The 21,488-nt window shown below is 55.6% G+C and overlaps 2 protein-coding genes across 2 annotated transcripts in view; one reads left to right on the forward strand and one right to left on the reverse strand.

Annotated features, from left to right (window-relative positions):
- The first annotated feature begins 257 nt into the window (after positions 1-257).
- PERM1 (PPARGC1 and ESRR induced regulator, muscle 1) lies at positions 258-8,014 on the forward strand. The gene is made up of 4 exons (XM_054394836.1): positions 258-1,644; positions 2,080-2,718; positions 5,172-5,288; positions 7,935-8,014. Exons 1-4 carry the CDS (start codon positions 258-260, stop codon positions 8,012-8,014), a joined length of 2,223 nt encoding a protein of 740 aa, XP_054250811.1.
- A 9,652-nt stretch (positions 8,015-17,666) lies between these two features.
- Positions 17,667-21,488, reverse strand: part of PLEKHN1 (pleckstrin homology domain containing N1) — a 28,408-nt gene continuing 24,586 nt past the window's right edge. Inside the window, exons 12-15 of the mRNA XM_054394837.1 lie at positions 20,948-21,184; positions 18,535-18,732; positions 18,229-18,277; positions 17,667-17,860 (exon numbers count right to left, since the gene is read on the reverse strand). Coding sequence (XP_054250812.1) covers positions 17,667-17,860; positions 18,229-18,277; positions 18,535-18,732; positions 20,948-21,184 — 678 coding nt within the window. The remainder of the gene's footprint in view (positions 17,861-18,228; positions 18,278-18,534; positions 18,733-20,947; positions 21,185-21,488) is intronic.

Consider the following 21,488-nt stretch of genomic DNA (forward strand, 5'->3'; position numbering starts at 1 on the left):
GCAGAAGGAACCTGAGGGGGGTAGTAGTGGTCTCTCCAAGTGCTGGTTGGGTTATGGTCCAGCATAGTGATTCTGCCCTGCTGAGTCTCCCAGGAGCTGCCCTATCCTTGCCCTGGTTTCATCTGGAAACGAGTGAGGATGAGCAGATGGCAGGGAAGCAGGGCAGGAACTTGGGGGGAAAGGGTTAGGGGGCATGCACCTCAGCTTTGTGCGCTGATTCCGGTCCCCTCATCTCCTCTCTCTTTGCTGCTGCAGGCATGGATGACTTCGAGTACAGCATCCAGCTGAACGACAGGGACTGGGCTGAGTTCTTCCTGGAGTCGGAGGAATGCGACCTAGCGCCGGCCGCGCTGGCCACGGCCGAGGAGCAGTGTCTCAGTGACATTGAGCAAGGGGACGGCGTGCCGGGCAGCGGCTGCCACGCCAGTACCAACGGCCAGCTCGCAGCGAGGGTGGGCAGCAGGCCAGAGCTTGGCACGGGGAGCTCGTCCCCACGTGGGGTGCCCGGAGACGCCCCCCCGCGCTGGCTCGCTGCTGGGCACCTCTCCTTGCCCGAGCTGCTGTCGGGCAGCGAGGACGAAGCGGAGCTGGGCTCCGTCGGCAGGTTTCTGTGTGACAGCGACGAGCCCGCCCGCCCTTCGCCCGCCCCGATGCCCAGCGTGCAGGGGAGGCAGCCGCCCTGCCCCCCTGCTGCCACCCTTGCCAGCCCGGTTAGTGGCAGCGCCGAGGGCAGCCCCGGGCAGGACGCAGCATGTGAAGCGGCAGCACCGCAGCCGGCACCGGAGAAAGGAGCAGCCAGCAGCGGCCAGGCCATGGAGCATCCCAGCCAGGCAGCTGGAGCGAGCAGCCCCGAGCAGGGAGGGGGCACAGGAGGGGCACAGCCCCATGACAAAGCGGTGGCACAGCCGGGGGCTCCCGTGCAGGACAGCTTGCCAGCACAGTCTGCCTCCCCAAAGGCTTCAGCAAGGAAAAGGCTTGGCAGCAGCGCTTCCCGCTCTGATCCAGGGGTGCAGGGACCCCTGCGTGATCCCCCACCAGGGCCGGCGCTGGAGACTGTCCCCAAAGCACCCGGCTCCCCGGCACGGGAGGAGGCGAGCAGGGAGAGAACGGGCACCGAGCCGAGCTCCCCGGACGTGGTGAGGCCGAAGGTGCCAGGACAGCCGAGGAAGAGCCGCAAGCAGCGCGGAGCCAGCGTCACCGAGGCAGCCCAAGGGGACAGGGAACCTGCCGGGACGGTGGCACAAGGGACTGGTGCAGCTGTGAAGACACCTTTGAGCTCCCCCCTGTCCTCACGGAAGGGCAAAGGGAAGGAGAAGGCAGCCAGGCCAGCTCTGGTGAAGCTGGGCAGCGAGGAGGCAGCAGACAGCAAACGGCCAGCGCCCGGCCCTGGCACGGATGAGGGTGATCCAGCCATGAGCACTCCCCTGAAGCAGAAGGTGAAGGAGCCAGGGACACAGCCCCAGGGGAAGACAAAAGCCACCAAGCAGCCAAAGCCAGGACAGGCTGGTGGCTTGGGTGTACGTGACAATGTGCCAGAGATCCCTGCCAGCCAGGCTGCAGCTCCCCCGGGAGAGGCATGCCAGGAGGCACCCCAGGAGCCTCCCCACCCCAAGAGTGTGGTGGCTTCTGGCGGAGATGCTGCACCCCAGGAGCCTCCCCATCCCAAGAGTGTGGTGGTTTCTGGAGGTGATGCTGTACCCCAGGAACCTCCCCATCCCAAGAGTATGGTGGCTTCTGGAGGGGATGCTGCACCCAAGGAGCCTCCCCTTCCCAAGAGTGTGGTGGCTTCTAGAGGAGACAGTGCACCCCAGGAGCCTCCCCGTCTGAAGAGTGTGGTGGCTTCTGGAGGGGATGCAGCACCCAAGGAGCCTCCCCATCCCAAGAGTCCAGTGGAGGCTTCTGGAGGGGGTGCTGCACCCAAGGAGCCTCCCCACCCCAAGATAGCAGTGGCTTCTGGAGGGGGTGCTGCACCCAGGGAGCCTCCCCATCTGAAGATAGCAGTGGCTTCTGGAGGGGGTGCTGCACCCAGGGAGCCTCCCCATCCCAAGATAGTGGTGTCTTCTGCAGGGGGTGCTACTGGGGGTGCTTGTGGGGAGCCTGCAGCTGAGACCCCCAAGGAGCTGGGCCCCCCTTGCTTTGCAGTTGAGGCCCCTGCAAGAGCAGACAGCCTGGACGTGACTTGGCCCGAGATGTACGACTACATGTTTTGTGACTCCCAAGGAGAAGAAGAAGAGATGTGGGACTCCATGGAAGGGCAGAAGACACCCTTGGAAAGGGAAATATCCTTGCCTGAACTGTATGAGTATTTTTTCAACGAACCGGAAAGAACCAGGAAAAAAGCAAAGGGTAAAGACAGGAAGCGAAAGAAGTTCAGCAGCTTGGACCACACTGAGCTGCAAAATGAGGATCCCAGCTCAGCTCCAGTCAGAGACTCCCTGATTATCTCAGTCCCTGAGGTCTATGAACACTTCTTCAGAGATGGGACTGGCAGCAGGGTGGGCTGGAGAAGGCTTTTCTCAGTCACCCCAGCCTCCGAGGTGAAGAAAGCTGTGGGGGCTTTGAAGTCCCTCCTGCAAAGGCATTTGGTTGGAGGCCAAGCCCCAGCCCCTCAGGCTCTCCTGAGGAGAGGATCTGGAGAGCTTTCCCTCGTCCCACTGGCTCCACCAGGAAGAGGCCAGGCAGAGCCAGGAAGTTTGGACATGGCCCTTGCACTGAGAGGTACAGCACTGCTACCCCCTGCACGCTGGGCATGGAGATGTGCCTCTGCCTTGCGTGGTCTCCTCTGCTCCCACTGCTCCTTGGGCAGCCTGGCAGCCAGCTCTGGCCTATCTCCACTCCAGCTGTGGTGGCATTGAGGCCACCTTGCCCGTGGGAGCATTTTGGAGGGCTCTGCCAGGTTTAGTAGGGCTGAAATCACCCCCCTGGCACATTACCCTTGCCACACAGCAGCCCTGGGCTGCCACCACTGTGTCATGCCCTGAGGCTTTGGCTTCTTGTGAGGCTCACACTGTCCTGGCTGGCTCCCAGCACTGCAGGAGGCATGGAACCTAGGGATTGTCCATGCATAATTTGCTTTGCTCCTCACTGTCTCCAGTCCTGGAGCAGAGAGGTGGTCCTGGCAGCATGCATGCAACAGGCTGAACCTCAGGCTGGCCTGAAATCCCTGTCCTAGATGACTCATATGTCCCCTTGAACTGTAGAGGTTCTTCTGCACTCTGGCCAAGGAGAACTTGCTGAAGCAGAGGGCTGGATTAGGTGTTACTGCACCAGGCAGAGTGGTAGAGAGAGGAACTCCCCAGCCCAGAGCTATCCAACTGCCTGCAGCACCACAAAGCTCTGTTTCTGATTGAGGGAATGGGAGGCAGAGCAGCAAAACCCCTTCTGTACCAAAGACCTCATGCCCTTGAGATAAGGCCAAGGGCTGCTGAGCTGCTCTCCTGTTCAAGCTGGTCTGATAATTGATGGGGGTGGAAAAGGTGTGCATGGAGCAGGACATGTCCAAGGCTTCCAACTGAAATTGGTGAGGAGGTTTTTACAGTACACACTCACTTGAGAAATACCTTGCAGAGACCTCAGAGGTTACCTGAGGCAGGTAAGAGAAATGGGACTAAAAGGAGAGCAAGTCTGACCCAGCAGGACCACCAGCACATTTATCTCCAAGCTTCTATGATGCTCATGGCCACAGTGCCTCATAGTTAATACTAAAACCAAACAATGAATGACTCATCCCAAAGGGTGCCTCCAAACAGAGCTTCCAGCCTGTTTGCACAGAGAAAAACCCCTTTGCCATGGGGGTAGCTAATTAATAAGGCAGCTTTAATGAAAAGCCTGCTCAGATAAACACAGGAGCAAAAAGAACCTCCTCCTGCAGCACCTCTCTAAGTTGTGCCAGGCTGGAACTCCAGCAGAGGAAGAACTGGAGAGCACTCAGGGTTGTCTCCCTCCCTGGACCTAGCAGGTGGTAGGAGTGAGGTAGGATCCATGGAGAGATTCACAGATTCATAGAATGGTTTGGGTTGGAAGGGAGCTTGAAGCTCATTCAGTTCCAACCCCCCTGCCATGGGCAGGGACTCCTCCCACCAGCCCAGGTTGCTCAAGGTCTCACCCTGCCTGGCCTTGAACACCTCCAGGCAGGGGGCAGCCACAACCTCCCTGGCCAACCTGTTCCAGTGTCTCCCCACCCTCACTGTCAAGAATTTCTTCCTCATCTCCAGTCTAAATCTGCCCTCCTCAAGCTTCAATCCATTCCCTCTCCCCCTATCATAACAAACCCTTGCTGCTTCCCAGGAGCATTTGTGTGGTCCCAGAGCTGCCTTCATCTTGCAGGAAGGGGACCTTGCCCAGAGGGACCTGCCTGCAGCCCCAGAGCATCAGCAGCCACCCCAGGAACTGCTAAATCCTAATTCTACTCCCCAGACCTGGGAAGAGGTGCAGAGAGGAGGTGAAGCAGGCAGAGATCCTGGAGACATCTCATCTACTGACTCTGCCTTCCACATCCATGGGCAGCACTAGTAAATACTTGCCTCTGGCTCATAAAATGCCAGACTGAGAGGGGTGGAACACAGTCCCCTCCCCTTGCCTGAGTCCTAAATAGCCATATTTGACTTCACCAAGGGTGCAAAAAGGTCTTCTGGGACCTGAGTCTTCAGAGGGCTGGAGCACCTCTCCTATGAGGACAGACTGAAAGAGTTGGGAATAATCCATCTGGAGAAGAGAAGGCTCCGAGGAGACCTTCTTGTGGCCTTCCAGGATCTGAAGGGGGCTACAAGAAAGCTGGGAGGGACTTTTGAGGGTGTCAGGGAGGGATAGGACTGGGGGGATGGAGCAAAATTAGAAGTGGAGAGATTCAGATTGGATGTTAGGAAGAAGTTTTTCCCCATGAGGGTGGTGAGACACTGGCACAGGTTGCCCAGGGAGGTGGTGGAAGCCTCATCCCTGGAGGTTTTTGCAGCCAGGCTGGATGTGGCTGTGAGCAACCTGCTGTGGTGTGAGGTGTCCCTGGCCATGGCAGGGGGGTTGGAACTGGCTGAGCCTTGAGCTCCCTTCCAACCCTGACAATTCTATGACATTTCTCTGAGGGTGCATGAGACCCACTGCCCCAGAGGGACCAGAGCCTCCTGTGGCAGAGGAGACATCATGGAACCCCAAACCTTGTGCTCTTCTACTCACAGGGGGGCCTGAGATTCCACTGGCACTGACCCACAAAGACATGTGCCTTGTCTTCTGTGCCTTTGCCTCCTGGGCAGTGAAGACCTCCGACCTGCAAGCTCCAGATGCCTGGAAGACCTGTAAGTATGGTGCCCAGGCTGGTGGGAGAAGGGTGGGAAGGACCCCATTGAAGGCATGGTGAGGGGAAAGGCAGGGATGCTGTCACACCTAACAATGCCTGGGGGGCAATGCAGTCATCCTCCTGCTTCCCCAAAGTGGCTTCTTGCTGGCTAACACCTTCTGTCCTACAGGAAGGTCAGGCCTGATTCCTACTCACCTCCCTAGGATCATGGAATCGTAGAATGGGTTGGAAGGGACTCTCAGAGGTCATCTTGTTCAACTAACTCCCCTGCAGTCAGCAGGGACACCTCCAAGTGGATCAGGTTGCTCAGGGGTTGTCCTTTGCCCACACTGCTGGCTTGAGCTGTAAGACAATTCTGTCTGCCTGGCTTTGGCCCCAATCCCTCCAGTTGTTAGACCAGGGACCAGGACCAGTGTGTCAGGGGCAGAGAGGCTTCTTTAGGGTCCTCACTGGCCAGAAGCTGACTCAAGACCTTGAGCATGCAGGATTTTACTTCTTCATCTCAGCTGGAACAAATGACCCTGTTTTTTCTGCTGTAAAATGATAATCTTTTCTGCTAGAAAAGGTTTTTATGTATTTATATTTATTATTCTGCTGTATAAGTAGAATTTCTCCAAACACAGCTCAGCTGAAGTCTTGTCCTGCTGCGCTGAGTCCTGCAAGCAGACAAAGCTCTCCTCTCCTCTCCTCTCCTCTCCTCTCCTCTCCTCTCCTCTCCTCTCCTCTCCTCTCCTCTCCTCTCCTCTCCTCTCCTCTCCTCTCCTCTCCTCTCCTCTCCTCTCCTCTCCTCTCCTCTCCTCTCCTCTCCTCTCCTCTCCTCTCCTCTCCTCTCCTCTCCTCTCCTCTCCTCTCCTCTCCTCTCCTCTCCTCTCCTCTCCTCTCCTCTCCTCTCCTCTCCTCTCCTCTCCTCTCCTCTCCTCTCCTCTCCTCTCCCTTCTCCTCTCCTCTCCCTCTCTCCTCTCCTCTCCTCTCCTCTCCTCTCCTCTCCTCTCCTCTCCTCTCCTCTCCTCTCCTCTCCTCTCCTCTCCTCTCCTCTCCTCTCCTCTCCTCTCCTCTCCTCTCCTCTCCTCTCCTCTCCTCTCCTCTCCTCTCCTCTCCTCTCCTCTCCTCTCCTCTCCTCTCCTCTCCTCTCCTCTCCTCTCCTCTCCTCTCCTCTCCCTTCTCCTCTCCTCTCCTCTCCTCTCCTCTCCTCTCCTCTCCTCTCCTCTCCTCTCCTCTCCTCTCCTCTCCTCTCCTCTCCTCTCCTCTCCTCTCCTCTCCTCTCCTCTCCTCTCCTCTCCTCTCCTCTCCTCTCCAACAGATGGGGAGAGGTGAAGCTGGGGCAGCACAAATTAGCCAAGCTCTGACCCAAGGGTTGAGGGCTGCTGTGTGAGGTAGGGTTGTGGGAAACCAAGAGCACAAGGCTCAGCCCATGGGCACCAGGGAGCCTCCAGCATGAGGGTGAGACACCAGGACCAGAGCTTCCTGCTGCTTGTCCAGGCAAGGAATGTTCCTCACTAAGGTCACACAGGAAGCTGACACCCAGGGCTGAGAATAGCTCATTAGCTAAAGTTGCTCAGTGCAGCCATCACAAGGAGCTTTTGGCCTGCTTCTCTTTGCCTTCTTAGTATGAGATGGTAGAGGTGGCCTCAGGGAGGGTGAGAAAAGCAGGATAGGGCCCTCGTGTCCTCAGGATTGCATAAGCCAGCATGCAACAAGCAGCCTGGCAAGGAGGGGAGGTGAGAGGCAGCTGGGACACCCTGGCCCAGCAATTCTGGCACTTTAGGTTCTGCAGGTAGAATTTTCGGGTTCTGTGACCCAGACTCTAACCCACACAGACCAAAATCAAGTCTGAATTTAAACCGGGAAGTCCAAAAGCATGGCTTGGGTTCCCAGTTCTGCTTGGGCACAGCTCAGGGGAATTTAACCTCTGTTATAATCCAAACTAAAAACATGAACTGAAAGGGCAGAGAAGAGCTTGGCTCTGTGCATCACCTCCATGAGCTCTACATGTTCTGGTTGTGCTGTGTCCCACACCTTGAGTACTTGGTTCAGTTTGGGGCCACTCACTCCAAGAAGGACACTGAGGTGCTGGAGCAGATCCAGAGAAAAGCAGCAAAGGTGATGAAGGGTCTGGAGAACAGGGCTGGTGAGGAGCAGCTGAAGGAACTGGAGGTGTTCAGCCTGGAGAAAAGGAGGCTGAAAGGAGATCTTCTGTCTCTCTGCAACTCCCTGAAAGGAGGTTGGAGCCAGGTAGGCTCTCAGTATCTTCTAGCATCAAGTGATAGAATGAGAGGAAATTGCCTCAAGTTGCATCAGGGGAGGTGATGAACAATTTCTTTCCTGCAAGAGTGGTCAGACATTGGAACAGGCTGCCCAGGGAGGTGATGGAGTCACCATCCCTGGAGGTGTTCAAAACACCTATGGACATGGCATTTCAGGCCATGGTTTCATGGCCATGGTGGTGTTGGGCTGAGGGTTGGCCTGGATGACCTCAGAGAGCTCCTCCAACTGAAACAATTCTCTGATTCTATGATCCTATCCCCTTAGAACCCATAAAGCAGAGTAAGCCAAGTAGCTTGTGATCTTCAACTGTAGAGAAAAGCCTTTGTGTCTGGAAGAAGCACCCAGACTGACTCTGGAAACCTGTCGGGCTCTTTTCCAGTGTTCCTGGCAAGTTTTGGCACACTCTCTGCCATCCGCTACTTCCGAAGGCAGGTCAGAGAAGGACACCCCCGGATCTAGGCTCAGCACACACCTGAGATGCTTCCTGAGGACAGGAGGGGACAGTGGAGGCAGAGGCTGGGGACTTTGTTCTGGGGCAGTGTGAGAAGCCTGGATCCCAGCACCAAGACTTCTCTGGACCCATCCCTAAAGGGGGCAGGATCCTGCCGGTGACAGTCAGTGACAACACGGTAGGCAGTTTGGACCTGCACTGGACAGAAGAGGAGCCCAGCCTGGGCTGGCTCTGTTCTTTCTTTGCACACTTCTTGCACACTTGGGACATCTCCTAGGAGCAGTCACAATGTCTCTTCCAGGGCACTGCTTGTCCATCCTCCCTGCTGAAGCCATCTGGTGGCAAAGGAGGCACTGAGGTGGTGGAGGGAGGAGAGAGCTTGAATGTGTCCAGAGGAGGGCAACAAGGCTGGGGAGGGGTCTGGAGCACAGCTCTATGAGGAGAGGCTGAGGGAGCTGGGGGGTGTTTAGCCTGGAGATGAGGAGGCTCAGGGGAGACCTCATTGCTCTCTACAACTCCCTGAAAGGAGGTTGTAGCCAGGGGGGGTTGGTCTCTTCTCCCAGGCAACAGAACAAGAGGACACAGCCTCAAGCTGTGCAGGGGGAAGTTTAGGCTTGATCTGAGACAGAAGTTCTTCACAGAAAGAGAGGCTGCCCCGGGAGGTGGTGGGGTCAGCATCCCTGGAGGTGTTTAAGCAAAGCCTGGATGAGGCACTCAGTGCCTCAGGCACTCAGTCTAGTTGGTTAGATAGGGTTGGGTGATCCTTGGACTCGATGATCTTGGAGGTCTCTTCCAACCTGGTTGGTTGATTCTGTGTGGTTCTGTGAAACCAGGGAAGTGCTTTGTTCCTAAGGCAGAGCTGGGTTACCTGTGGAGGAGGAGAGGAGAGCTTTGGGAAGGGCTGGCTCTGTCCAAACACGGTGCCTTGCTGAGCAGGGTCTGGCCACACGTGGCTAGAGCTGGGCACCAGCTAGAGGGGGATGAAGGGGCTGCTGGATTGGCAAGGGCCAGGCCTCCTGTGACCAGTTTGGCTCACTGCAAGAGGAATCATCCTCTTGGATTTCACTCCAAGAAGTCACAGCTTGGTCTAACAGTTCAGGAGGCTGAGGTAGGGTTTCTGTTGCATGTAGTCACCTCAGCCCTGCTGAGCTGGATGCAGTGCCTGTCCCTGTGGGTGAGGAGCACCCACTGCAAGGACACATCTTGCTCCTGTAGGCAGGGCATGGGCAGGTGTCATGCAGGCAGAGCCAGAGGAAGGGGCTGTGCAGGAGGGGAAGGGGCTGCAGGGGCAGCAGGGAAAGGGGCTGAGCTCAGGGGAGCCTCAGGAAAGAGGCCTGACAAGGACAGCAGCATGTTGGAGAGGAGGAAAAGGTAGGTGTAGATATTTAGCTGTGAGGATCACCAGGTGAAGGGTCTAGGTCTGTGACTTGGTCCCTCCTCTGCCTCCCACCCTAGAGCTGGCAGGGAGGAGATGTCAAGGGAGAAGCCATGGCTGAGTGTGTAACCTTGTGGGGCTGGAAAGGACCCAGGAGGGAAGGTGGAGGGAAAAACGAGAAGGAAGTGGTTCAGGTTCTTCCCTGTCTCTAGTGCCTTCCTGATTGCCCAAGGGCATTATTCCTGAGGGGGTTTCTTCACTCCCAAGTCTGGTAACAGCACAAATGGGAGATTTGTCAAGCACTCAGGGGCCAGATCCATGAAGGTGCTGGGGGAAACCTGCCCAGAACGCCTGTGTGGATCTGCTCAAGGGCTTGACAGGAACAGTCTGAGGCAATGAAAGGAGAGAGAAGAGGTCTGGATTTTCCTTACAGTCTGATGTGTGTGGGGCTGTGCTTAAGCCCCTGCATCATTGCTGCTAAGAGAGGGCACTGTGCACTTGTACAGTCAGATGGGTAGCAGAGAAGAGCAAGAAAGAGAGAGGGATGTGCAGGCTCTGTGTGGACTGTGGCAGCTGTGTAGCCTGAAAGAGGACTTTTGTGGAGGAGGGAAGCAGAGAAAATACACTGGAAGCTTCTAATAAAGATCTGTCTCGTGGATACTTTGGTGTCTGCCTTGCTTGTGTGTGAAACTGATGGACAAGTACCAGTACTAAAGAATGAGAAATCAACTCATTCTGTGGCTGTGGCTACCACACTGGAGGAGCTGATGTGCTGCTGGAGGAGCCCTGAGGGACAGAGTCTGCAGGGGGGTGAGCTGCTTCTCCTCTTCCTTGGCTCAATCCCCACTGCCTGCCCCTCTGAGACACAGCTGTGAGTCACTAACAGCCTGACCCAGAGAGCCCTGCCCTCACTCCTGTCTCAAAAGCACTCAGGACTCCAAGCACAGTTCCCTCCTTGCCAACCCTCCAGCCAGCTCCTCCTGCCCTCCCCTGAACAGATCAGTGAACACAAATCCATGCACAGCAGCAGCTCCTGGGTTGGGTCCAGGGACCCTCCTCACCTCTGCCCTCCCCAGGGCCCTCAGTGCAGCCAAGCTCCCCAGGGCACTGCAGCCTGGCAGCTTTGCCCAGCAAAACTTGCTGCTTCCACAGAGCAGGAGCATGGTGGGCACAGGGAGGCTGTGCTCAGTTGTCCTCTTTATCCAGCCAAATCTCTCTTCCGAGGAGAGGCTGAGAGACCTGGAGCTGTTAGCTGGGGAAGAGCAGCCTGAGAAGGGATCTGATCAAAGCTGATCCATAGCTAAAGGGTGGGGGGCAAGAGGATGGGGCCAGGCTCTTGTCAGTGGTGCCCAGTGACAGGACAAGGGGCAAGAGGCACAAACTAGCACCCAGGAGATGCCATTTGAACTTAAGGAGAGACTTCTTTGGTGTGAGGGTGCTGGAGCCTTGGAGCAGGCTGCCCAGAGAGTTTGTGGAGTCTCCTTCTCTGGAGAGATTCCAAACCCTCCTGGCCATTGTGATCCTGCTCTGGGTGCCCTGCTTTAGCAGGGGGTTGGTCTGGATGATCTCCAGAGGTTCCTTCCAAGCCTGAGATGTGATTCAGCATCACCCCCTGCTCAAAGTCACTGAAGGTGCTGGGTGATCCAGCAGGTTACAGGTGCATCTCACACTCCTTTTGATCTCTGCTGGAAGAAGTGGAGGAGATAAATATTTCAGATGTTTTTCAGCCCACTGCAGAAGCAAAAGGAAATCTTGAAAGAGCTTCTTGGTACCAGGAGCTCAGCTCTGGGAATGTCCACTGTGCTCAGTCAAGCAGCAGTGTCTCTAGTGTCCTTCAAGGAAACCAGCCTGGACTTGCCACCAGTTTGAATGCTTGGCTTATTTTCTGACCTTTTAAGCTCTCTTCATGGCCAGGTCAGTTTGCCTCTCTCTCACCCCAGAAGGAGGAGCTAGGAGCTCAGCACCCTTTGCAAACAGCAGCAGCAGCCACCACAACAGAAACGACCTTTCCAGTGCATGCTGCTTTGCCTCCACCGAAGGAGAGTGGCAGGGCTGGGGGCGGGGGCTGTGCCATCCCACCCCTCTGCTTTGCCTTGCACGTAGCTCCCACATCTGACACCTTGTGCTGCCAAGCAGATGAAAAAGTCAGGCAGGTGCATGCCCAAGAAGTGCCCCTGGACCTCATCGTCATGTGCCAGCCGGCTGCGGGGTCCTGGCTGTGCCACCCCTTCCCCCCTCCCCTTCTGCAGCAATTCATTTTGTCCCAGCACCTCCTTCCCTCTCGTTTTGGCTTCATCTCTCTGTAATAAAACCAGAGCACAGCTTCCCCCCTGGACATTTCTGCTGGGCCATTTCTGCCTTCTCCCCGCACTGCCAGCCCCAGGAGTGCCAGGACAGGCAGCGGGCAGAGCACTCAGCTCCCTTTAATGCGGGGCTGTCAGAAGCGCCAGCTGCTCGCAGGCAGTGGTGAGACCGTGCCATGTTTTGGTGGATTCTCCCACCCACAGGGCAGTGAGGGAGTTGCTGGTCTCGACACCAGACCAAGCCCTGCACATCCTCGGCTCCTAAGTGCTCTGCCAGGGCTCTGCTGGGGAGGTTTCCAAGCAGGGTTTTGCCCGGCAAACCTTCCCCCGACCTCAGTCACGGCTTCAGGCAGCTGCTCACAGGAGGAGACACCTTCATACAAAGGGCTCAGCAAGGAATTCCCAACCCCCAAGTGCCAGGGTAGAAAGAGCAGCAAGTCCCCAGAGAGCAGCAGAGCAGGAGCTGGCTGGGAGGGCAGCTCTGCTGCAGCGACACCACCACCCCAGCTCCCACCCCAGCTCCTGGGGCTTTGTCTCCAAAGGATCAGGTCCCAGGCTACATTTTCTTGCTTTAGAAACACTCCTGAAGCCAAAGGAGCAGGTCCCAGGCTTCATTTTCTTGCTTTAGAAACACTCCTGAAGCCAAAGGAGCAGGTCCCAGGCTACATTTTCTTGCTTTAAAAATACCTCTCTGCTGGGTTTTTGGGTTTTTTTTTGTTTTGTTTTTTGTTTTGTTTTGTTTTGTTTTGTTTTTTCTCTCTTCTTCTCCTTTTTTCCTGGGAGCAAAAGGAGTTGGAAATTGTGGCTGGGAAATCAGCAAGCAAATAGGAACAGCACAGCCCACGGTGCTTCAACAACTGCTCTGCTTTGCCAGCTATGGTTTCAGATGGGGGAAGGCAAGGAGGGGGGCACCTGAGTCAGGACTTTTAGCACTTGGAGGGAGTGGATGGGTGGAGAGATCATTTGTCAGAGGGTGAATTGTTGGCAGCTAGTGTCATCTCATGCCTTTCATCTGTGAATAAAGACACAGCTATCCTGTGACCAAGCTGAGCAGGGGGATGTGTGCAGGCTTGTTGGCAGCTCCAGAGCATTGGGGCTGCAGCCTGGGAGGTGACCTGGCTCAGACCATAGCCCTGCTGCAGCCAGGCTCTGCAGAAGGAGTTCATTTTTTCAGGAGATGAGAGGTATTTTGTGTCTTTCTAGGGTCTACAACCTCCATTTTAATGCAGCCTGCATTGAGACAACTACTCCCACTGGAATAAAGCCTCTGGTTTTAAATCCTGACCCTGCTGTTGGAGGGAAAGGAAAAGAGGGGAGTTTTCATGGCCATAAGGCAGGTGTCCATGAATAGAACTCCCAAACACAGCCCTGTTCACACCTACCATGGAGCCACCAGGGTCAGCATCTGGATAGAATTAGAGAATGATAGGAGAGTAGGGCTGGAAGGGATCTCTGGAGCTGATCAGGTCCAACCCCTCTGCCAGAGCAGGAGCCCCTAGGGCAGGCCACACAGCAATATGTCCAGGTGGGTGTTGAAATCCTCCAGAGAAGGAGATTCCACAGCCTCTCTGGGCAGCCTACTCCAGGGCTCCAGCACCCTCAAAGGGAAGAAACTTTTCCTTGTGTTGAGGTGGAACCTCCTGGGTTCCAGTTGGCATCCATTGCCCTTTGTCAGGGGGGCAGGAAACCATCAGGTGAAAAGCAATGGCCAGCAAAACCCACATGGCTCAAGAGGGAAACCAGGCTGTGCTGAGGAGCTTGGGTGCAGGTCTTGAGCAGCCTGATGGTGATAGGGGCTGGTTTGGAAACAGTTTAGGACTTGTACACACACACAACCTGCTCTGCATTAGCTAGAGCAGCCTAGCACAGCCACAAACCTTCTAACGTAGGGACAGAGAGCAGGGAAAAAATGATTCTTCTAGAAAAGCTAAACCCAGCTGGGAAAGGGGAGAAGTAAAACTCCTTCAGCTGCTTGTATGGCAGGGGCTGTGCAACTATTTCAGTGGCAGTTTGTTATCCCAATCCTTAATGCCTAGAGGGTAGCAAAGAAGATACGGCAGGGAGCAGGCTGCAGTGGGCAGCTGGACAGCAGCATTGAGGGGTGGGAGCCTGAGGTCCTCTGCAGCTATTTCAGTAGCAGTTTTTTGTCCCAGCCCTTAATGCCTAGAAGATAGCAAAGAAGATATAGAATCATAGAATCATTAGGGTTGGAAGGGACCTCAAGGCTCAGCCAGTTCCAACCCCCCTGCCATGGGCAGGGACACCTCACACTACAGCAGGTTGCTCACAGCCACATCCAGCCTGGCTGCAAAAACCTCCAGGCATGAGGCTTCCACCACCTCCCTGGGCAACCTCTGCCAGTGCTCTCACCACCCTCATGGGGAAGAACTTCTTCCTAACATCCAATCTGAATCTCCCCACTTCTAGTTTTGTTTCATCCCCCCCAGTCCTATCCCTCCCTGACACCCTCAAAAGTGCCTCCCCAGCTTTCTTGTAGCTCCCTTCAGATCCTGGAAGGCCACAAGAAGGTCTCCTGGGAGCCTTCTCTTCTCCAGACTGATTAATCCCAACTCTCACAATCTGTCCTCATAGGAGAGGTGCTCCAAGCCCTCTGCTCATCCTCAGGGCCCTTCTCTGGACACCTTCCTGCATGTGGCAGGAGCAGGCTGCAGTGGTCAGCTGGAGAGCAGCACTCAGGGATGGGAGCCTGATGGTGCTCCTTTGCAAAGGGCATGGCTCACATTCCATCCTGAAACGCTATGTTCTGTGCTGGGGCAGCAGCTGGAAGCAGCTCCACTCTGCCCCAGGAGCCCTGCAGGAACAAGGCAATAAGTCAGGCACAGAGATGGAGTTCAGGACCTGAAAGAGGAGCCCAGGGCAGCTGCACACAAAGGCGTGTGCTGGAAGCGTGAGAAAGCAGCACGTTGGAAGGGCAGCCTGAGACAGGGACAAATTTAGCCCAGATGTAGCCAGGGAGGGAAGCTGCCACTCCAGGAGCAGGAGTAAAATGGCTTTAGAAGCTGTGTGTGTGTCTCAGCAGTGCCCTGAAAGCAGGGGTCTTGCACCTGGCTCTGGGTGGCCCTGTGCACTGAATCCCAGCGTGGTGAGGTTGGAAGGGACCTCTGGACACCATCCAGACCAACCCCCTGCTAAAGCAGGGCACCCACAGCAGCCTGCCCTGCATCACAGTGGCCAGAAAAGGAGACCACAACCTCTCTGGGCAGCCTGCTCCAGGCCTCCAGCACCCTCACAACAAAGAATTTTCTCCTTAAGTTCAAGTGAAACCTCCTTGTCCTGGCACTGGGCACCACTGGAAAGAGCTTGGCCCCATCCTCCTGTCCCCCACTATGCTATGGATCAGCATTGGGAAGATCCCTCCTCAAGCTGCTCTTCTCCAGCTAAACAGCCTCACATTCCTCATGTGGAAGATCTTTGAGGTCATCAAGTCCACCCATCAGGCTGCAGGGACAGAAGTGGCCTCTTGTTATCTGGATGCAGTTCTCAGGATGATGTTTCTTTGCCAAGCAAGTCCCTGCCATCCCCAGCTGCCCTTCCCAGGTGGCTGTCATGAAGTGAGGTCAGGCTGATGAAACCAGAGCCAAACCCTGAGCCCATAGTGGGCTCAGCTCCACGTGTGACCCTCACCTGGGGCTGGCCAGGGTGTCCCACTCAGTTCACCCAGGCTGGAGAGCAGCCAGCACAGACCAGACCATCCCTTCCCAGCGTGGCACAGGCATTGCCAGCTGCACCAGTGCACACAGCCAGCTGGAGTCACCCAGCTGATTTTCCAGAGACTCTTCCCAACCTTCAGCCCAGCACACAGAGCTGAAGCAAAGTCCAAGCAGCTCTGGCCTGAGACCTCCAGCCAGGTCTGGTTTCCTGACAAATGCAGGGCAGACTTTGCTCTAGGATTAAGTGTTTACAGGTGCCTGACCTGGAGCAGAAGCAGTCAGCACTCTGGCAATCCTCCTGGACCCCCAAAGCCCTCAAGGGAGGAAGGGCAGCCAACATTTCACCTCCATTAAGCCAGATGAGGGCAAAGAAAGAGAGAAGAAAACTCTTCCAGGAGAATCTGTATTGCAACTGTCACACAGAAATGCACCAGAGAACTTTCCCAGCAACAGGGAGAAGCTTTTCCCCTTTGGATAACACTGCAGACTGCACTGTTGAAACCTAATTTAAGAGCTCATGGTGCCCACCTTCAAAGCCCATGAGCATGGCTCCCTCCCAGCATGTTGTGTGCCTCTGGTGTTCCTTGATGCATTTTCGTTCTGCATAAATAGATCTTTGGAGGGGGGGAGAGGGGAAGGGGTTAATGGCATACAAACCTTCCCCAACTGAAAGTAAACTTGAAACAAAACAATAAAACAGCAAGAAGACCCAAACCAACACACACACACACACACCCCCCACCCCAACATGCCCATTCTGCAGCACAGAACATCATCCACAGCTAGAAAATTAAATAGACCTTCAGGGTCAGCCACATGTACACATTAAATACACCTAACCCACTCAAACCTTGCATGTAAACTTCGTTGATGCCTTCTGAAAAACCAACAACACAAGAGAAAAATGTGATACAAAGATATTCAAGTGCAAAAAGCCCTCCCCCCACCCAGGGTTGTTCTGTTTGCACCAGTGAAAGAACACCAAAAATAGAGGAGGTTTTGTTGTGGTGGTGGTGGTGGTTGTTGTTGTTGTTTGCAGCCTCCCTAAGGAACAAAGGTGAAGAATTTGGAGCCTCAGGTGAAAAAAATATTTGGATTGGCTGCTGGCTTTCTATGTGCTTAAGAGGCTGGGAAGTGATAGGACTGAGACTCTGTCCCCTGTTATTTATGTCCTGGGTCTTGCTGCTGCTGCTCTGGAGGGGAGAAGAGAAGGGTGCAGCCCACAGCAGCATTGCTTTGCTCACTGGAGTGCTGTGGCTGTGTGTGAGTTTGGCTTGCAGTGAGTTTTCTTCCTTCCCTCTCCCTGCCCAGGTTTGGGCTGGAAGGGACCTTCAAAGATCACCTGGTTCCAAACCCACCTTCCACCAGCCCAGGTTGCTCAAGCCCTCACCCAACCTGAGCTTGAACACCTTCAAGGAAGGAGCATCCACATCCTCCCTGGGCAACCTGTTCCAGGATTTAGTGCCAGCCCAGTGCAGAGTGGGGGGAGGACAGGACACAGCCCCATGAGAGGGGTCTAGAGCATCCTTTCCAGGGAAGGCCTTGGTAAACACAAGCCACCTGGCACCACAGCTCTTGGTTCCACCTGCCAAGGTGTCAGGCTCAGAATATTGCAGGTCACCCTCATGATTTGGAGCCAGCACTGGCAGGAAAGGAGTTTTTGCATAAAGTGGGGAGAACACCCCATAGAGAGCATCCTATTCTGCCCAGAGCTAGGGGGAAGGGTTTCTCCACCCCATGTCAGCTAAGTCTGATCTGGCAGGAAGACAAATGCTATGAGCACAGCCATTGCTACCAACCCTCTGTCACTTCTGAAGCATCTTTGCAGGCTTCAGAGCTGAAGGGTGGAAGGTTTGGGCTTCACAGCAGCTCTCAGGGGTCCTCAAAGTGACCAGCCTGAAGGCTCTGGTAAAAGAAAAATGATCAAACCAAGCCAGCCACCACCCCAGCCCTTTTCTCTGGCCTTTGAGTGCCTGCTGTGTCTGAACCCTTGGTCCCTTTTAGCTGAGGGACCCTGACCAGCTTTTTGTTCTTCCTTTTGTTTGCAGGGGGGGGCGATGCCAGGGCTCCCTGAGCTGGAACAGACACAGAGCACACTCCTTGGCATGGCACACCCCGTGCTCTCTGGGTCTGCAGAGGTTGATGCTTTTGTGCCTTGCTCCTGAGATTTAGGGGAGAAGTTGGAACTCTGGACCTGCCAGGAGATGGGAAGCAGCCTGCTGTGGAGCAGGGCCCTTCCCTTTGCTTTGTGCACCCTGGAGGGAAGCCCAGTGAGAAAAGAGCTCAGGGGCTGTTCTGTGGAGCCCTTCCCTCAGGCCTGGTAAAACTGCTGGCTGGATGCTGGGGAGCTGTGCAGGGTGTCTGGCTCCTTCTCCTCAGCTTCCCACAGGTTGTCATAGCTGAGGTCACTCTGGAAGCTCTGGAGCTCTGCATAGTCATGGTAGGCTGTGGAGTCGAGGGGTGAGCAGCCAGCCTCAGGCAGGTCGTAAGTGTCAACATTCCCATCTGCAGAAAACCAGAGCAAAGAGCTCAGAGACCTCAGCACCACCCCAGCAGCCACCTTCTCCTTTGCCAGCAGGCAGGACACACCCAGGACAGCAAACTCCCAGCCCAGATGCAGCAAAGGAGTAGAACTGTGCAAAACAAACCAACCCCAATCCCCCAGCAGTGCCTGGGGGGCAGTGAGTGGAAGCCAAGACAACTGCCTGCACCAGACAGGGTGACAGCCTCAGTCCCCAGCACAGGGAAGCAGGAGGATGGCAGGACATGCACAAGTCCCCAGGCTCCCTCTCAGCTTGGATTTGAGTTGTGTGTATGCAAACAGACAAGGCAGGGTGGGCTGCAGCACCCGAGAAACCTCCAAAGAGTCTGACCTGGTGGGTGCAGTGAGGGGCCCAGATGTTCCTCTTGCAGAGAAGATACCTGAAAAGGAAGAGGATGATGAGGATGGCTTAGCACTGCAGGCCTGAGACACCACACCCCAGGAATCAATCCCTGCAGGCCTGAGACACCACACCCCAGGAATCAATCCTACGTGTGCTCCCCCACCCTAGCTCCCCAAGGTGCATCCCCATCCCTGAGCAGAGGGCAGTGACTCTTGCAGCCTGGAGAAAGGCAGGCTGGGAGCTCTGCACCCCCATGGAGCCTGTGGGGCAGCAGGGCTGCGTTTGCAACCTCACCTCTTCAAGGTAAGCATCAGCAGGATGCCGCAGCTGGAGCCTGCAGGAGGTGTAACCTGGAGCTGCAGCAACCTCTCTGCAGTGACTGCTGGGCAGGGGCTGGCAGCTCCTCCTCTGCAGAGAGAGGTGTGGGGGTGCTGAGACAGCTGAGCCTCTGCTGGTCTGTGCTGAGCCCAGCTGGCCATGACTCTGCAGGAACTGAACCAAAACAGGCTCCAGATTGGATGCATGCAATGGGAAGTTGGAGAACATCACCTGGCAGCTTCCCACCTGTCAGCCAGCCCTGCTATGAACAGACACAGACCAAGGGGTTCTGCCTTGCCTTGCAAATTCCACCACATTCCAGTCTTGGTGGCATAGATGGGAAGGGAAGAATGGCAGTGGGACCCTTGCAAATTCCACCCTGTTCCAATCCTGGTGGCATAGATGAGAAGGGAAGAATGGCAGTGGGACCCTTGCAAATTCCACCCTGTTCCAATCCTGGTGGCATAGATGGGAAGGGAAGAATGGCAGTGGAACCCTTGCAAATTCCACCCTGTTCCAATCCTGGTGGCATAGATGGGAAGGAGAAAATGGCAGTGGGACCCTTGCAGTGACCCACAGAGGTAGTGGAAGCTGGCCAGGTGTGAAGGTAGTAGGATGAAACCTACTAGGGGACAGAGCAGTCAGGAAGAATCCCCCCCAAGGGAAGGGAGGACATCAGCAGTGTGGGAAATGCCAGCCACAGGCTCAGGGATGAGCAGAGCTAGAAGGGGAGCCTTTAGCAGCCACTCAGTTATCACAGCTGGGAATTTTTGGGGCCGGATAAAGTGGTCTCTGTGTCTGACTCATCTCTGGTTTCTGGATCCCATCTCAGTCTCTGCCTTTGTTTTTGTGGTTTCTGGCTCTTCCTGGGACTGTTGTGATGCTGACAGCCAGTGATAAGACAGGGGAAACCTGTTCCCCTCTGACTCTGTCCTGGCTTGAGAAAACAAAGAAGTCTGCAGGGCCCTACCCTACCCCAACCCCACCCCACCAGGCATCTCCGCATCCCGCTCCAGCTGGGGCAGACAGCAGGAAAAGAAATGGCCCAAGGCATGATTTCTGGAGCCAAAAGCTTGTGTGCTGAGTCAGGGCCATAACCAGCAGCAAAGGCACAGGGTTACCTCTTCCAGGAAGCTGGAGCCTGCCAGGCTGTGGGTGCTGGGGGAGCTGGGAGTGTAGGGGTCTGCGTACAAGGGGGAGCGAGTCATGCTTGGCTTCTCCAGGGAGCTGGAAGCTGTGGAAGGCTGACTTCCCACCAAGCTCCATCTGTTCAGCTAAAAGGCAGAATGGAAAGAGGGATGATGTGACATGTGGTCTGGCCCCAGGAGGGCTGGGAGCAGGGAATCTCGAGTCCCAACCGCTGCTCAGCCATGGCCAAGGGCTGGAGGCTGGGTGGAGCTGGCTGCAGGCTGTGCTAACAAGGGGACTTCCCTGGGTGTGAGCCAGAGGCAGACTCATTGATGGAGGAGGAAACATCATCCCACATGAAACCACTGCTGGGCACACGCTGGAAAGCCCAGAGGATGAGGCTGCAATAACTCTCCTTGGAGAGCATTGGGGTTTGTGCTGCCTCAGGACTTAGTGGCCAGCATCTCGGAGCTCCCAGAGATGTTGCTCCACTTGCTGTGTTTAACCTCACCCCCCAAGGGCCACTTTGCCCACAGGAGAGCTGGGGAAGGACTCTTTATCAGGGGCTGTAGTGACAGGACAAGGAGTAACAGGTTCAGACTGAAAGGAGGGAGATTTCCAGCAGATACATTAGGAAGAAATTGTTTGCTGGGGGGGTGGTGAGACACTGCAACAGGTTGCCCAGGGAGGTCATGGCTGTCCCCTCCTTGGAAACATTCCAGGTCATGTTGTTTGACCTGGAGCAACCTGCAGCTACTGGAGAAACCTGCTCTAGGTGCAGATGTCCCTGCTCATGGAAGGGGGTTTGGAGTTGATGATCTTTAAAGGTCCCTTCCAACCCAAACCATTCTGTGAATCTGATTTTCAAACAAAAAAAGGCTTTCAGGGTAGATTTAGATTGGAGATGAGGAAGAAGTTCTTTACTGTGGGGGTGGTGAGGCACTAGAAGATGTTACCCAGAGAATTTGTGGACACCTGATCCCTGGAAGTGTTTAAAACCAGGCTGGGTGATGCCTTAAGCACCCTGGGCTAGTGGGAGCAGTCCCTGCCCACGGCAAGGGGTTGGATCTGGATGATCTTTAAGATCCCTTCCAACCCAACCCATTCTGTGATTCCCACCCACCCTAGAGCACCTGTGAGGGGAGGACAGCAAGCCCTGCAAGCAGAGAAAACATGAGGAAGATGTGAACCATGCACCAGTTCCCTGCTGCTCAACCCTGCCCAGGCAGAGGAGCAGCCCCACCACGCCCCAAGGCCTTACGCTGCTGAGGTCCAGGTGTGTGTGGGGAGCTGGGGGGTGGTGCTGTGAGTAGGGCTGGTTGTACACTGGGGACAGCAGCTCGGCGCTGGGGCTCCCAGGAATGAGGCTGCAGATGCTCCTCTCTGAGTCCTGGCTGGGCAGCTGCTGGGCACAAGGCTTGGACTTCCTGGCACTGCCTCCTCTCCGCAGGTCCTGTGCGGGCAGCCCTGCGTTTGGCCAGCTGGCTTGTGCCAGGCACTGAAATCACAGAAGACAGAATCCAGCCCAGAGCCACAGAACCAATCCATCCAGCCAGCCCAGAGCCACAGAACCAATCCAGCCATCCAGCCCAGAGCCACAGAACCAATCCAGCCATCCATCCAGCCCAGAGCCACAGAACCAATCCATCCATCCAGCCAGCCCAGAACCACAGAACCAATCCACCCAGCCAGCCCAGAGCCACAGAACCAATCCATCCATCCATCCAGCCCAGAGCCACAGAACCAATCCATCCATCCATCCAGCCCAGAGCCACAGAACCAATCCATCCATCCATCCAGCC

The sequence above is a fragment of the Indicator indicator genome, chromosome 32, assembly GCF_027791375.1.
Source record: "Indicator indicator isolate 239-I01 chromosome 32, UM_Iind_1.1, whole genome shotgun sequence".
NCBI lineage: Eukaryota > Metazoa > Chordata > Aves > Piciformes > Indicatoridae > Indicator > Indicator indicator.